This window comes from Enhydra lutris, unplaced genomic scaffold (genome assembly GCF_002288905.1).
Source record: "Enhydra lutris kenyoni isolate GAN:26980312 unplaced genomic scaffold, ASM228890v2 scaffoldscaffold1, whole genome shotgun sequence".
NCBI classification, from domain to species: domain Eukaryota; kingdom Metazoa; phylum Chordata; class Mammalia; order Carnivora; family Mustelidae; genus Enhydra; species Enhydra lutris.
The window spans coordinates 22,453,559-22,468,442 of NW_019154085.1; the positions used below are offsets into that span (position 1 = coordinate 22,453,559).

Here is a 14,884-nt window from a genome sequence, read left to right on the forward strand (position 1 = left end):
CAACAGCCACTTAAACAATGAGACTCTACCTCTCATTTGATACAGAAATAGGCATGTTCCCAAGACAGGCCACAGGGAAGCTTTTTCCTAAACCTTGCTCTTCAGACAAGCGGTTAGTGGGACCCTTCACACAAGCTGGGTAAAAGCTGAGATGTGAGAGGACAAGACAATATCTTGTCCCAGTCATTCCTGAAATACCACAATTTCCTGCTACTTGGGATTACCATTATTGTTCAAGTGGGCTTATAAAATTTACTTTTTGGAGTCAACTATTACCAAATCTCACATTTATAAGTGATTTCTTTCTACTCTCTTAAACTATTCTTTGTTTATAAGATTTTATGTTTTCTCCTTGACAAACCACAAATGGAGTCTCATAGGCAAAGGCACAGGTCAATTGATGTTGTGATGGTAAATTAAAAATGCCAGTTACCAGGGATAAAATGAAAATTACGTTATTACTCTCCCTAAAGTGTTATATAGTAATCAACACCCTGAGAGAGAGAAAAATATGATTTGAGAGTTGGCTTATATGAGCATAGGGGTTCATGGGATTTCTCCAAATCTTGATTGAGGTTCTACCTATTTGTGTGTGTGTGTGTGTGTGTGTGTGTGTGTGTGTGCATGCGCGCCCCTGCACACACATGCTCTTAGTGGTGAAACTAATTTTGTTCTTACTTACAGGTGACTTTTACCTTGAGATTATGCCACTATCCCCTATTAGACACTGACATGTTCCTAAATTTAAGCACTTGAGAAGGAGAAATCCAAATGATAAATATAACTTAGTAGTCCACCAAGGCCCCTTGTCCCTGAATACTTTATGCTCTGATGCTAATTTGTAAGTCAAATAGTTTAGTTGTATGCCAGTGTTCACATTCAGCCTTATCAACCTCATAGCACAAAGAGCCCTTGTAATGTAATATCTCATCACCAAAAGGACAGTTAGATAATATAGGACTATGCTTCAAAAATGGCTTAGCTGGCAAATACATATTTTAAACAGACTGGTTGGTTGACTTAAATATTAGAACTGTCTTTCATCAAGTCTTGATTGGCTGATTGTTAACCTTGAACCAACAGTAGCTTCTTTGAAAAACATTTCATTTAAGATGATGAAAATAATATCTTGTATTATTAACAGACTCCTAAAAACCTTCATTTAGTATCCACATAATAATAATCTGGCATATGCATTACCCTTTAGAAATTGAAACATCACTGTATCTATTTGAACTATGAATGGGAAAAGAGATATGAAGAAAAAAATTTTAAATAATAGGAAGTTCTTAAATATAAGTTTTAATCTTATTATGAAAAATTGGCATTAATTATGCAAGTTTGTGTGCCAAAATATACTTTGCTGGTCTTGGTTGCTTTATTATCATGATGAATACAAGAAAATGTATTCAATATGCCTGGATCACAATTCACAGATTTTAAGTAAATTGCTTCTTTTTTGCTTTTCTGATACTGCTTTAAGAAGTTCAAGCTAATCAAAGTCTAAATCTTAAAGGGAGAAAATAATTTATTGATTGAAACAGGCCATGATGCATGAGTCTTGTAAAGAGATAAAATTAAATTTACTGGAGAAGTGCTCTGTACTTCATCTTCACTTCCACTAGGAAATGGTGTGTTGTTCTGCCTACCTAGGAAGAAAAATATGAAAGAATACCTGGAAATCAGGGTCTTTCCAGACTTCATAGTAATTTCCAAATGGATCACATTAGAGAAATTGAAGAATTCTCACCCACTGCCCATCTCACCACAACATATGGCCTGTAGGAGTTCTAACTTACACGTTTAAATTGGGAATTTTTTGGTACAGATGGTGGTGGTTAATTTCCACTGGACAACAGATAAGGCTTTAAGTAAAGGGATGATAATCTGTTAATAGCAATTCTGCTTACTTCAGAAGCAGTGGACTTTATGCTTTAATAGGAAAGTCCTGTACTCATTTTCAATTAGAAAACTCTGCCAACACAATTACACACACTGTTTATAAATATCTTAATATCCTGTGGTAAATAAGAATGTCGTTTTCTTAACTGTTACAAATGTCTGTGATGTACACAAATGCAGATTTACTGTAACAAAAAAAATACAGAGATCTATAAATATTATAAGAGAATACAACTTGATTGAAGAGGAAAAAATGAACATTGTTTTAAAATGGCAATGTTTTTTTCTACAGGCAGTCACTTTCAATGACAATTAGATTATCAAGCAGAAGAGTTGATTAATCTTTAATGAATCTCTTGATATTATTCCATAGCTTTCAAAAATATAAAGATTAACTGAAAAGGTTGTCATGGACATTATTTAAGAGTTAATTGGGTGTACAAGTGTAAAAACAGACCAGAACATTTTCAAAATATATTCATACCTAAACTCAATAAAATAGATCTGTGGCACTCTTTTGGGTGGCCAGCATTAATAGGCAAATATTCTTAATAAATTAATCTCCACAACTAACAACCACAGTGAAATGGAAATTAACAAGTTCTTGCTTTTATTTTTAAAATAAAAATATCTGAAACAAGAAATTTCAGTGTTTATATAAGTACCTACATCCAAAAACTGTGTTAAACTTCAATATCATACTTTGAAGGAGTTAGTGTTGAGTGAGTTATAGGAAAATATTTGTATTTTAACTTTTCTTTCCTGACTTATAGCAGATTCCATATCAACCAACAAACTCCACAATCGCATACAAGATGGCTTATATATCATGTATATATGGCATAAAATATATAAAAATAAATCCATGAAATACATATAGAAGAAACAAGATAAGGATAAAAATAAACTGAAACAAGGGTCAATTATTTTCTAAAATGCATGCATTTTAGAGGCACCTGTTTGGCTCAGTCAGTTAAGTGTCTGCCTTCGGCTCCAGTGATGACCCCAGGGTCCTGGGATAGAGCCCCACACTGCTGAGCAGGGAGCCAGCTTCTCCCTCTCCTTCTGCTCCCCAGCCCCGCCCACCCCACCTGTGATCTCTCTCTCTGTCAAACAAATAAATTAAATTAAGTCTTTAAAATGCATGCATTTTAGACAAAAGCAACCAAATCAATTGGAAGACCAAAAAATGTATTCCTGCATCGGTGAAGAGTTTAAAAGATCCTTAAATCCACCCACCATTAATGATACTATTTCCTTCTACGAATTTCCTATCATACTTCCTCTGTTCCAACCTGATAAGACATTGTTTTATCAACTTAATATTACCAGACAAATCTTACCAAGTTTAAGTCTATGCCATGATAGTGATCTAATAAGCCCTAGAGTACAAAGATGGCATGGGACTGTGTGCATAGCAGGCCCTCCATTAAAGTCTATTAAAAAACAAATGAAGTAAGCATATCACCCTTCAAACTAAAAATAAATATTTACTAAATTCTTACTACTCAGTAAGTGGGTATTAAAGGAGTTACAAAGCCTGAAGTAGATATCAGTTAAAAGATAACACAACCTTGTTGGGGATGCAAAAATAACACACAGCTTTAGGTGTTACACCTTGGTCCATGCATTATAAATTTAGTAGAAAACTAAAGAAAATAGAGTAATGTAGGTTGAAATCCACTCTGATGTAAGCCAACATTACATGAAAAAACTAGAGAATATTTTGTTGTGAAGCATCTGTCTGCAAAAGAATAAAATACGTTTTCATTAATGAGAACATAGTAACATATTCCTTAAGTGAATGAGCCATCCTCATTTTGAAATTAACTTATTTTTCATTTTAAAGGGACTTGGCTCATTACTTTACTCACAAAAGTAAAGTATTTTTCCGGCTTTGTACTCAAGCCCCTTGTGTTTGCAACCCTCCCAAAAAGCTTATACATGTTTCCTGCGGTTAATTTACCACAGGTTTGCTAAAGCCGACAACTGTTAATTTACTGAATCAGATTCACCTATTATTTGTATACATTATATTAAACATATTCCTAATGCCCTAAACCTTCTTTGTGAGGATGCAAGGAAATTACAGTGAATATGGTTGAGATCAAGTGGGGCCTTAGATCTTCATTATAAATTATCAAAAAAAAAAAAAAAAATGGTTCCCTTGGCTATTTTCTTACCAGGAAACGAATGAAAAAGGGAAATTTATTTCCGACCATAAATCCCAAATGTTTCATTTTCATTTTCCCCGAGTTAACTTTCTCACCTAGCTAAGCAGCATTTCCTGCTATTATTAGCTGCTGGTCCAATATCAGCTGACCAGTATCCATCAAACGCCTTGCTTCCATGAGCTTAGGGACTCCCAAGGAACCCCACATATGCAGACTTCTGCTTACAGCTTCTAATTATTTTCTAACAGATAATGGAACATTTAAGTTCCGAGAGGTTAGATTAAATTTGTAAGTGGATCAAAACCCTAGATAAAACTGCAGTGGCTATGGTCACTGTGGAAAACTGTAAGCTTTCTGGTTTTGAGATAAAACGCCCTCACTGATTGCCTATTTTCGTGACAAACTGCTCTCATAATTTTTCTACCTCAGAGGTGCTCATTCTTATTTCTAATCACACTGCGCCCACCTATACATAAACTGTAAGCTATGAGAATTAAAAACATGGCTTTTTAGGAGCTGCAGCAGCTTAGAAATGTTCAAAACAATACCTTGATATTTTTATTTTTACTGGGGAAATAAATTGAGCTTTTTATGTAGTATTTATAGAACAAGTCATTTTTTTTTAAAAGGCTTAAAGAAATAGAGATTCTATGGTAATCATTTTATGAAAAGGGGTAATGATGAGATTAAAATATATGTATTTACAGTATAGGTAATACTTATAATTTATTTATATTAATAATATATTATAAAATATATTTATAGTATATAATAATGTATAATATTAATATATATCAATATATATTCACTCCACTTTGTAGATACACGTATATGTGTGTGTGTGTGCTATTGAAAATATCACAGCACATTGAGCCTTCATTTCTTGAATCAAATCACTGGTACCTGAATAAGTGAAATCACCTTATGCCACATAATGTAAATCAGGCTTTTATTCAGGTAGTCCCTTCCTCTAGCAGAAAAAATATTTTGTATCCTTGAATCTGCAAACAGAGGATTAAACATTAATCAAACCATCCATATCAAGGTTTGATATGTTTGAAATTATCTGCTAATTTTCTGGAAATTCTGTTTCCCAGTCTCTACTTACCCTATGGGCAAGAGCTTTCTACCTGAATTTTATGAACAAGTTTTATATGATAAACAGCTCTTCCTACTGGTGCAATCAAACGGAGTGAGAATTCTTCCTAAGCCATTATAATTAGCCAATACTTTCAGATTGGAGTCAGAAATTGCACATGATCAGTATAATTCTCTTCTAGCTCTCTGGTGGCACAGCAATACATCCCCTAGTGATTTATGAAATTCACCAAATTGTAGAGTTTACAAAGCTGGAAAATATCTACAATATGGAAAACTAATGCCTTTAACAGATTCCTAATTTTCATTCATTGAATTCAAATATTGGCACAGTAGACTGTGCTCTTGAGAAATGTCCTCTCATGCACATAAACCCAAGAAATGCTTTGGAGAAACAGAAGCAGAAAACTTATTAAGTTACATGTTGAGGTTTACAAAGAGAAACCTGTTTTGGTTTTATAGTCTCTTCTAGGTTCTTCAAGAGAAAAATTAAGCCTGCGAGAATATAAAACTTGTCAGGTATGTTGCCTATTTTCAAACATTTTAGTATTCCCTCAGAAATATTCAAAGCTGAAGTTTTAGAATATCTATTAAATTCAGATAACTGATACCAGCAATGAATTATGACTGCAGTCAATTATTTCTATTATTTATTTTTGCCAAAATCTGTGATAAAATCAACCCACCCCCCTTTTTATACAGGATCTCATCCACGCATCCTTATTCCTATTGGAATAGATATAAATAGGCAAGAGACAGGGGTGGGTCTGGGGGAAACTCTAATAACAGGTTGTTATTAGAGAAGCAAACACTATCTTAAACCACAACATAAAATAGCAGGAACTCAAGACTAAGAAGAAGCTAAAAATGAAACCTAGCCCTACCTGCCCATATATAAGGAAAACATTTGCAGAGAAGCATTTAAAAGGTTCCCACTAGGGGAGGTTCCTGGCCTCCTGGATATATCGAAAATCTACAAAGGTTTTCCTTCTTCTTCTTCTTCTTCTTTTTTTTTTTAAAGATTTATTTATTTATTTGACAGAGAGAAAGAGAGAGCACAAGCAGGGGGAGCAGGAGAGGGAGAAGTAGGCTATTCGCTAAGCAGGGAGCCTGATTGGGGCTCAATCCCTGGACCCTGGAATCATGACCTGACCTGCTAAGGCAGACACCTAACTGATGGATCCACCCAGGCACCTCAGGGTTTTCCTACTTAAAGTGTTTCAAAGAGTCAATACTCTTACTTACAGAGTCAATATGGAAGATCTATTTTTCAGAGATATGTTGTTACCCTGGATTCAAAACAGCTACTAAATTTGAGTTTGTAGACATAAATCAGAGATTAGCATTATAAATATTTAAGGAAAATGATCCAAGTACAATATGTCAAATAAAGGTAAGATTGTTGGGGGGAAATACTACAAAAATCAATTAGATTGGAATGAAGAAGGCTTAAAAGAGGAATAGAAATCTTTTGAAAAATAGGGGAAAAAATCTATTCAGGCAATTAACAAAACATTTATTGGTTCCTAACTACATGGTTTCATTATGCTTGTCATTAAATAGGCAGTTGTGGGGTTAACAACAGTCTTTGTTGTCAAAGATCCTGTAGCCTAATGGTAGAGTGGGCTTCTACAATAATAACTGGCACAAATACTTAGGTAATAGTCTATCAGGATAGATGCACAAAGGAAAATTTCTAAATTCTGTTAGGTTATAATTTGGATTAAGGGGTCAGGAAAGCTATCTTGGAGATCATATGCTTAAACTGAGAAAATAAGAATGACTGTGAGTTCATCAGGTGTAAATGGAAGAAAGACCCTCCAGGCAAAAGCATTGTCTTGCTTGGCTTGTAAGGAGTAGAAAGAAGGTCAATGAAGAGAATGAAGACAGGAAAAGTGATGAGGAGGTCAGGAAGCAAGGATTTAGTATTTTGCCCTAGTGAAGCCAATGGAAGTTTTTATGCCAAGGAGTAACACAATTCAAGACTTGTATTAAAAAGTAAGGATAGGGGCACCTGGGTGGCTCAGTGGGTTAAGCCTCTGCCTTCGGCTCAGGTCATGATCTCAGGGGCCTGGGATCGAGCCCCACGTCAGGCTCTCTGCTCAGCGGGGAGCCTGCTTCCCCTTCTCTCTCTGCCTGCTGCTCTGCCTACTTCTGATCTCTCTCTGTCAAATAAATAAGATCTAAAAAAAAAAAAAAGTAAGGATATCAAACTGGAGGTTATTCTCATAATTCAAGCTGAAGACATCAACAGTTTGGCAGCAGTGGAGTATAAAAAGAAAAGAAGCTCTCTAAATGTGTTTTTGGCATAGAATAAGAGAATTTGCTCTTGAATTGGTAGTGGATCATGTGAGGGATTGTGACATTCAATGACAAATCCCAAAGTACTGATACAGACAATAAGGGTGGATACACACACAAATTATTTACGTAGGTAAGATTGAATGCAGAACAGATTTAGAAGAGAAGGTATAAAAGTACATTCTGAATGTGTTATACTTGAGATGATGCTGAGATTTCAACTTGGAGATATCAAGGATGGAGATGAGGTCAGATTCATAAAATAAACTAGAGATGAAATTTGGTAATCCAAAGAGAAAATTTAGGGAAAGAGGTCTAGACCATGGCACCGAGAAATTCCAGTATTTCTAGGATTGCTTAATGCCAGCATGATTTTGAGAAGCAAGAAAGTTGAGGATTTTTGAAGGAATGTGATTGTAACAGTGAGCCATGAATCCAAGTTGTTTGAGGAAGGATATGAGGGAAGGGGCAGCTGAGAGGTAGCGAAAACTAGAAGAGTCAATATATGGGTGATACCTAAAAGGGTAAAATGTTCCTTAAGTATGTGCAATAGGAAAGGAACCAGAGGGGCAGGAGAAGGCAGTTAGAGAATGGGGTGTTTGAAATAGTGATTTCAGAAGTGATGCCATTTCTAATCAAGCTCTATACAGTTAACAGGATAGAAACAAGGCTTAATGGAATAAACTATATCAGAAATTATTTAGTTTAGTTACTGGTAAATTTCTTTTTTCTTGTGTTTACTTTTCCTTCCCTTTCCTTTCTTTTCTTTTTAGGAGAGCTTTGAAAGACTAACTTCTATTTCTAATGGAGTTTATAGAATCGCTCTTTGAAGACATTGTTTGATTTTTTAAAAGCAAAGTAACTGCCTAAATGTTTTCTTAATTATTTTAGCTATAATTCTTTTAAGGAAAGAAGAATTGTTTATAACCGACTTCTCAAGATCATGGCAGCAGTGTTGAATCCTTTGACATCTAAGTAATGGGCTATTTAAAAAAGGAATTTTGCATTTTTTTTACCTCTAAAATTGATTAATTATATTCATGTATGCAAATGAGCAAAATCTGTAAGACCTAAAGATATCATTGGATTAAATTGTATGAATTTTAAAAATCCGTTATTAGTATGATACAGGATCTAAGAGTTATTGTTAACTCTGTAAAGTCATAAGCATAAAAATGTTATTTTTATAATGTGAAATTGATGTTACTGAACAATACATCTTTTCAAATAAGTTTTTTTAAGTCTGCTATAATCTGAAAGAAAATATAAACTCTACTAGTAAATTCTATTTGTCTCAACCCATTAATATGATATCAGTTAGAGTTGGAACAACTCTCATTAAGGCAATGAATATGATGGGGCACCAGGATGGCTCAATCAGTTAAGCATCTGACTCTTGGTTTCTGCTTAGCTCATGATCTCATGGTCATGATCTCACTGTTATGAGATTGAGCCCCACATCAGGCTCTGTGCTGAGTTGAGCATGGAACCTCCTTGGAATTCTCTCTCCTCTCCTTTTGCCTCTCTCTACCTGCTCACATGCTGGCTCACTTTCTCTCTCTCTCTCAAAAATAAATAAATAAATAAATACAATTTTTTAAAAAAGTCATTGAATATCATAAAGGCAATACAAGGAAGAGCAACATGGAAGCACAATTCACATGTACATTTCTTCTGAAAATAGTGCAATGATCATGTAAGATAAATAGATTTTCCTATTGTACAGGGAGAGGGCAACAAGTTCTTCTTCCTTTAAGAGAAATATGACTATTTCTTAAAAGATTTTATTTATTTATTTGACAGACATAGATCACAAGTAGGCAGAGAGGCAGACAGAGAGAGAGGAGGAAGCAGGCTCCCCACCGAGCAAGAGCCCGATGCGGGGCTCGATCCCAGGACCCTGGGATCATGACCTGAGCCGAAGTCAGAGCTTTAACCCCCCAAGCCACCCAGGTGTCCCAAAATATGACTATTTACACAGTAAGACTGGATAATCTGAAACATATTTCCTTGGAGCACCTTATTGGGAGCTAGGTGGTTGACTTGGCATGAGAAAGCTGATGCTAAAGCCAACAAACAGAGCACTAAGCTGAAGCATTATTATTATTCAGTCACTGGAATTTAGGATAATTGTTTTTTTTTTTTAATCTCAATATTTTTTAAGAAAACAAATAAATAAAACATTTAAATACATACACAACTCCAAGAGATATAGAATAATGTCAAGTGATAGTGGGCTTAAATATCAGAGAAAACAACAACAAAACAACAGTAGTAGAAATTCAAACAAACTCAAGAGTCTGTCTGATTTGACCAGACCATGTTCCCCAATTCCAGGAATCTTACTCAATAGCCTCATTTTTTATGTATGTGTTCTGTACCATTTGATGGATAAAAAGAAAACAAAACACAAAACCCAAAAGACAACAAGGTAAAACCAAACTAAAAATAAAAAAATAATAATACCCTGTGTTTTTCCAATGAAATGGTGCTATTTGGAACAAAAACTAGAAGTGTGTATAAATGTAGATATTCTTCTTAAGAAGGTGCAGCTCTAGGGTCATTTTCTTAATGTTGTTCAATGTGATCTTCCTTTATGGGAATTAAGGACATACTGGCCATTCACTAGCTATGTGTTACTATTGTCATTAGGAATCCATTAGACATATTCAGGTGAGTTGAGTAACAGCCTTCTGACCAAATTCTCCTTCTCCTGCTTTTAGCATAGCATTTCATAGAATACAAATTGTTTCTTATTTATTTTTGCGTATGGTAAAAATTCTAAGAAAATATAAAAGTCATTTCCTGTGCCCCATATATCAATAGAAGTATTGGATGTAGTGAGCTTTAAGTTGTTGCATTTTGTCATTTATTAAAATAACCAGTAACATAGAGCTACATCTAATAAACTTAGTAGTACTAGTTATTGAATCTAGAATATTCTACTCCAACTATAAAGTTGCATGCTGGGGGTAGGGTGGAACAAAGAGATCTAATGCTTAGTATGAGTAGGCAGTTCCTATTGTCTTCAGAAGCTTTATTTTCTTTCTTTAAAATGGCATAAAACATATGCTGATAAACAAATACATACAGACACTAGTTTACAAAAGAGAAGGTAGCATGATTGCAGTATATGTTATTTGAGTTTGAAAGTTAAACTTGGAATACTTTACCACATGGAAGGACCCAAACTAAAAGATATGCCAAATAAGACTTTTATCTTAATAACCTTGGGAATATGAGCAACTTTAACTTAGTTCTTAGGCCCAAATTATAAATAAATTTGCTCACATGAAACCTTCTATTACAGTTTGACATGTTATTTAAGTACTCATAATGATTTACACACATAGTAGATGAGCTAACAATGTTGGTATGAAATGTAGACAATTTCGCATTCAAATTACACCAGCCTGCTTAAAATCTGAATTTATCGTGAACTTTGCCAGTGCAACTGTTTTAATTATTTTAATTATTTTAATTATTGCGATGTCATACTAATGTTTTGAAGGAAGTTGTGAAAATAGTAGGAGGTGTTTCTGCTTGATATTTATTGAAATTGCCAATAGCAGTCCACCAATCTATTAATCTTCTAGCATTTATCCATGAGGTATGAGTGGCTCAGTAAAAATATTTTCCCTAATAAATATTTTTTGAAACTTTTAAAAAGAACATACTGTTAGGAGTCTGTTGGTCACCAGATTTATCAACCATTTAGGAAAATGACCCCTGTCATGGCTCAATCAGAGTGTCATCTAAAATTCAGTAGAAATCTTAAGACTTCCAGCTGCCATCCTCACTCCCGTTTCCATGGGAATCGACTTCAGATCAGGAAAAAAACAAATGGATGGGGTTAGGAGCTTTCAAATAATCATTCAAAAATCATGATGAAGCTTTTAGAGTTTCTTTCTTAGGTGATTATTTTGTAGCCTCTTAACCCCTTTTTGCCGGTCTGTTTCCATGGAAATATGACAAAAATGGCTGTGTAAGCCTCCAGCAGAGATTATTAGCATTTTGTGGATTTCAGCTTTGGCTACAGTCTAGGCTGGGCAAGATCTTTTTTTTTTTTTTTTAATCCGTCTTACATATTAACATATAACTGTGTATATTCATTGTCCTTTTTCTTCATAACTTTTACTTTGAAAATTCCCTTCACAACTATATACCTATAATCAAGATCAAATTGATTGTGACATCACTGAAAAAGGCTTCAGTTTTACATTTTACTATACGAGCCAGGACATGTAGCTGCAGAGAGTGTCAGAACTTTTAGACACCTACAGAAAGAAACACTATTTAGTTACTGGACTCAATGTCTGTCAGGTGTTGGTAGATAAGTAACAAAGGTGGTATTCAAAATATTAAGCAACTGGTAAGGTACAGCACCAACTGATCAGAACAGCTGGTTTGTACCAGTTAATTATCAGTTCTATTATCTAATAACCAATATGTTGTTGAACTAAAAGCAGCTCTATGTAAGAGAGTGAGCATTATATCCAAATAAATGATCCAAAATCAAAAACTGAGCTCCTGTACAACCTAAAAAAGAGCTTACAAGAGAAACTGGGTAGGAATATATAGCAATCCGTCTTTAAAAATCAAAGTGCATATGCTTGCATCATCTTTCATATTAAGGTCATTTGAAAATCAAAATTATTCTTATTATTGAAGACTTTATGCTAAATAAGAAAGAATATATACATGGGTCTTTGATAGAACCTCTGGCAAGTTATCTTGTGTTGAATGTGAAAAAAATAACAGCATACCACATACATATTTTATCTGTCCTACCGTCTGAAATTTACTGAACAGCTCAATCTACAATTTTTGCTAGGGGAAATCTTAAAGTTCTGATTGACTTCATAAAGTATTTTTATTCTTCAGAACTCTCTTATTTTTCTACAGTTGGAGCTTTTTACCCATTTGGTTTGTCTTCTGAATTTGAACGGAAAAAGTAAATTTCAATTGGTAATTATCTGACTTAGGTAGATTCCTAATTTAAATTTAACACTAACTTACTATAGAAACTAATCTTGATCGATGTTTTCTGTTAGTAGATTATAACAATAATAAAATAAAGTGGCCTAATTAAATTTTCAGGCCATCATTCCTACTCCCAAATGCAATTTGCCTTTCTTTACATTGTGGTTAAATACAAAGCACTTGAGAGCAGAATTTGGCTTGTAGAGCTTTAGCCTTCAGCTTGTTTGTGTAAATAAAGTTTACTGGAACACAGTCATACCCATTCTTGTGGGGTTTTTTGTTTTTGTTTTTGTTTTTGTTTTCAAAGACCTTATCTATTTACTTGAGAGAGAGAGAGAGAATGAGAGAGAGAGCATGAGAAGGGAAAGGGTCAGAGGAAGAAGCAGACTCCTGCTGAGCAGGGAACCCAATGTGGAACTCGATCTGAGGACTTCAGGACTATGACCAGAGCCGAAGGCAGTCACCCAACCAACTGAGCCCTCCAGGCACCCCTGTTTTGTTTTGTTTTTAAGTGTCTATGGCTGCTTACTTACCAAAAGGATGGAGTTGAGTAGTTTCTATGGAGACCACATTGCACAAAAAAGCCTATTTATTCTCTGGTCCTTTAAGCAAAAGTTTGCTGACCTTTGCTCAAGGCTTTAATTGTAGAGTATATCATTTCTTTCTTTTTTTTTCTTTTTTTAAATTCTAAAAGCAGTCCATTAAAAATGGATAAAAATGTGGTTGCCTGGTGTCTATACTTACATCCATGAACTCCACATTGGCTTTGGGACCAGTTGTTTCATTAAGAATCTTAATAGCCACAGGAATCTTTACTGTTTCTCCTTCAGGTACCCAAATACCCTTTGGGGGGAAAAAATCACATTAAATCTATATGAAGATATACAAATTTATACCAGAAACAAAATTTGATTTAACCACTCAATCTATTAATTTCTTAAAAAATAATTTATAGGTTCTATATTCTTTTATTCAATCAACAAACATTTATCTAATATCTGTTATGTGTTACAAGTTACTTAGCAACTTTGTTGTCTCCTTTCATTATCTGAAGATGAATCATATATTTATTCTGCTTTCAAGGTGTTTACTATTACATTATAAAACATTACTATTATAAAATTCAATTTGTATGTGTGAAAAAGCTTTTCAATAGTGACAGAAATGAAATAAGATATAAATATTAGATTCAGATGATATATCAATTTCTTAAGACTTGGAGAACACTGTTCCAATTTTTGATCTTTAGTTGTCTCATTTGTAATTTAGAAGACTGGGTTAAGTAATGTTGGAGGTTCTTTTCAGCTTTAATATTATCTAATTATTCTGCAACTAAAACAAATAAAGATACAAAAAAGCATATTCTCGTGTTCCTGAAGATTGGATTGGTTTAAAAATAGTTTTCTAAGATGATTATTTAAGAATTAGTTTTCAAAGGCAAGTACTAGAGAGAACTGAGCACATATTAATTTGTCTTTATTATCAAATATTGTGTATGTGTTTGTCAAGGATTTTTATTATCTCTGAATATAAAATATTTATACTGGTCATTGCCAGTTCTCTCCTCCTACAAAAATATCATTATAATATCTGAATAGGATCTACACACTAGGAAGGATAAAGTAGGTGTTGTACTTGACTTGAGTCAAGTACAACATTAAGGTAAATAACAGCATTTCTGAGTAAACAATTCAACCATTTGAATTAAGGACAATAATTTTGGTAAGACATCGAGGGTGCATCAATTATCGAAGAATTTTTTTTGAAATTCTGTGTTCCCTTATGAGCACAGAAGCAAGAAAATCTCAAATTTTAGCTTATTAGCCCTGACATCAAAAAAGTCTTCTTAGTCCAGTTTTAACATTAAAATGAAAGGGGGAAAAATTCTCTTATTCCTAAAGAGAACATCTCTAGTTTTTCTTAATATCAGTTGGTTCTAGTCATAAAAAAATGTTTTTCATTTTGTACTTCTATGCTAAAACATATATATTTGTGTTATTGAAAGTTGTAATAATATAAGAGGAGACCTAAACACAAGAATTATTAAAAAGTCAGAATAATACAGAAAAAAAAGGGCTTTAACCATTAGAAGGTGAAGTTAAGAGTTACATTCTTCTTAGGGTTAATAGGGAAATCTATGTGTCAAAGTACAAAAAAAAAAAAAAAAGAAAGCCAAGTTCCTTGTGGTATAATTTTTTTTTTTTTAACTATTAATGCAGAAATAGGGAGGAAGAAGCACAAGATCCATAGGCTACATTTTCTTAGTGATGGTATGTAGGGTAAAGAACAGGCTTACTATTATTCAATAAAGTAACCAGAGGGGGTTTACTTTATAAAGATATAGCATCAATATTAAAATATTCCCAAAGTATACTTTTGAAATACGAATATAAATTCAGTGTGAATTAACTTGTACTGCTTTTTAA

At 33.8% G+C, this 14,884-nt stretch overlaps 1 protein-coding gene across 1 annotated transcript in view; it reads right to left on the minus strand.

Moving 5' to 3' along the window:
- Positions 1–14,884, minus strand: part of LOC111138855 (erb-b2 receptor tyrosine kinase 4) — a 785,765-nt gene that overhangs the window by 257,170 nt on the left and 513,711 nt on the right. The window contains exon 19 of the mRNA XM_022490816.1: positions 13,203–13,301. Coding sequence (XP_022346524.1) covers positions 13,203–13,301 — 99 coding nt within the window. The remainder of the gene's footprint in view (positions 1–13,202; positions 13,302–14,884) is intronic.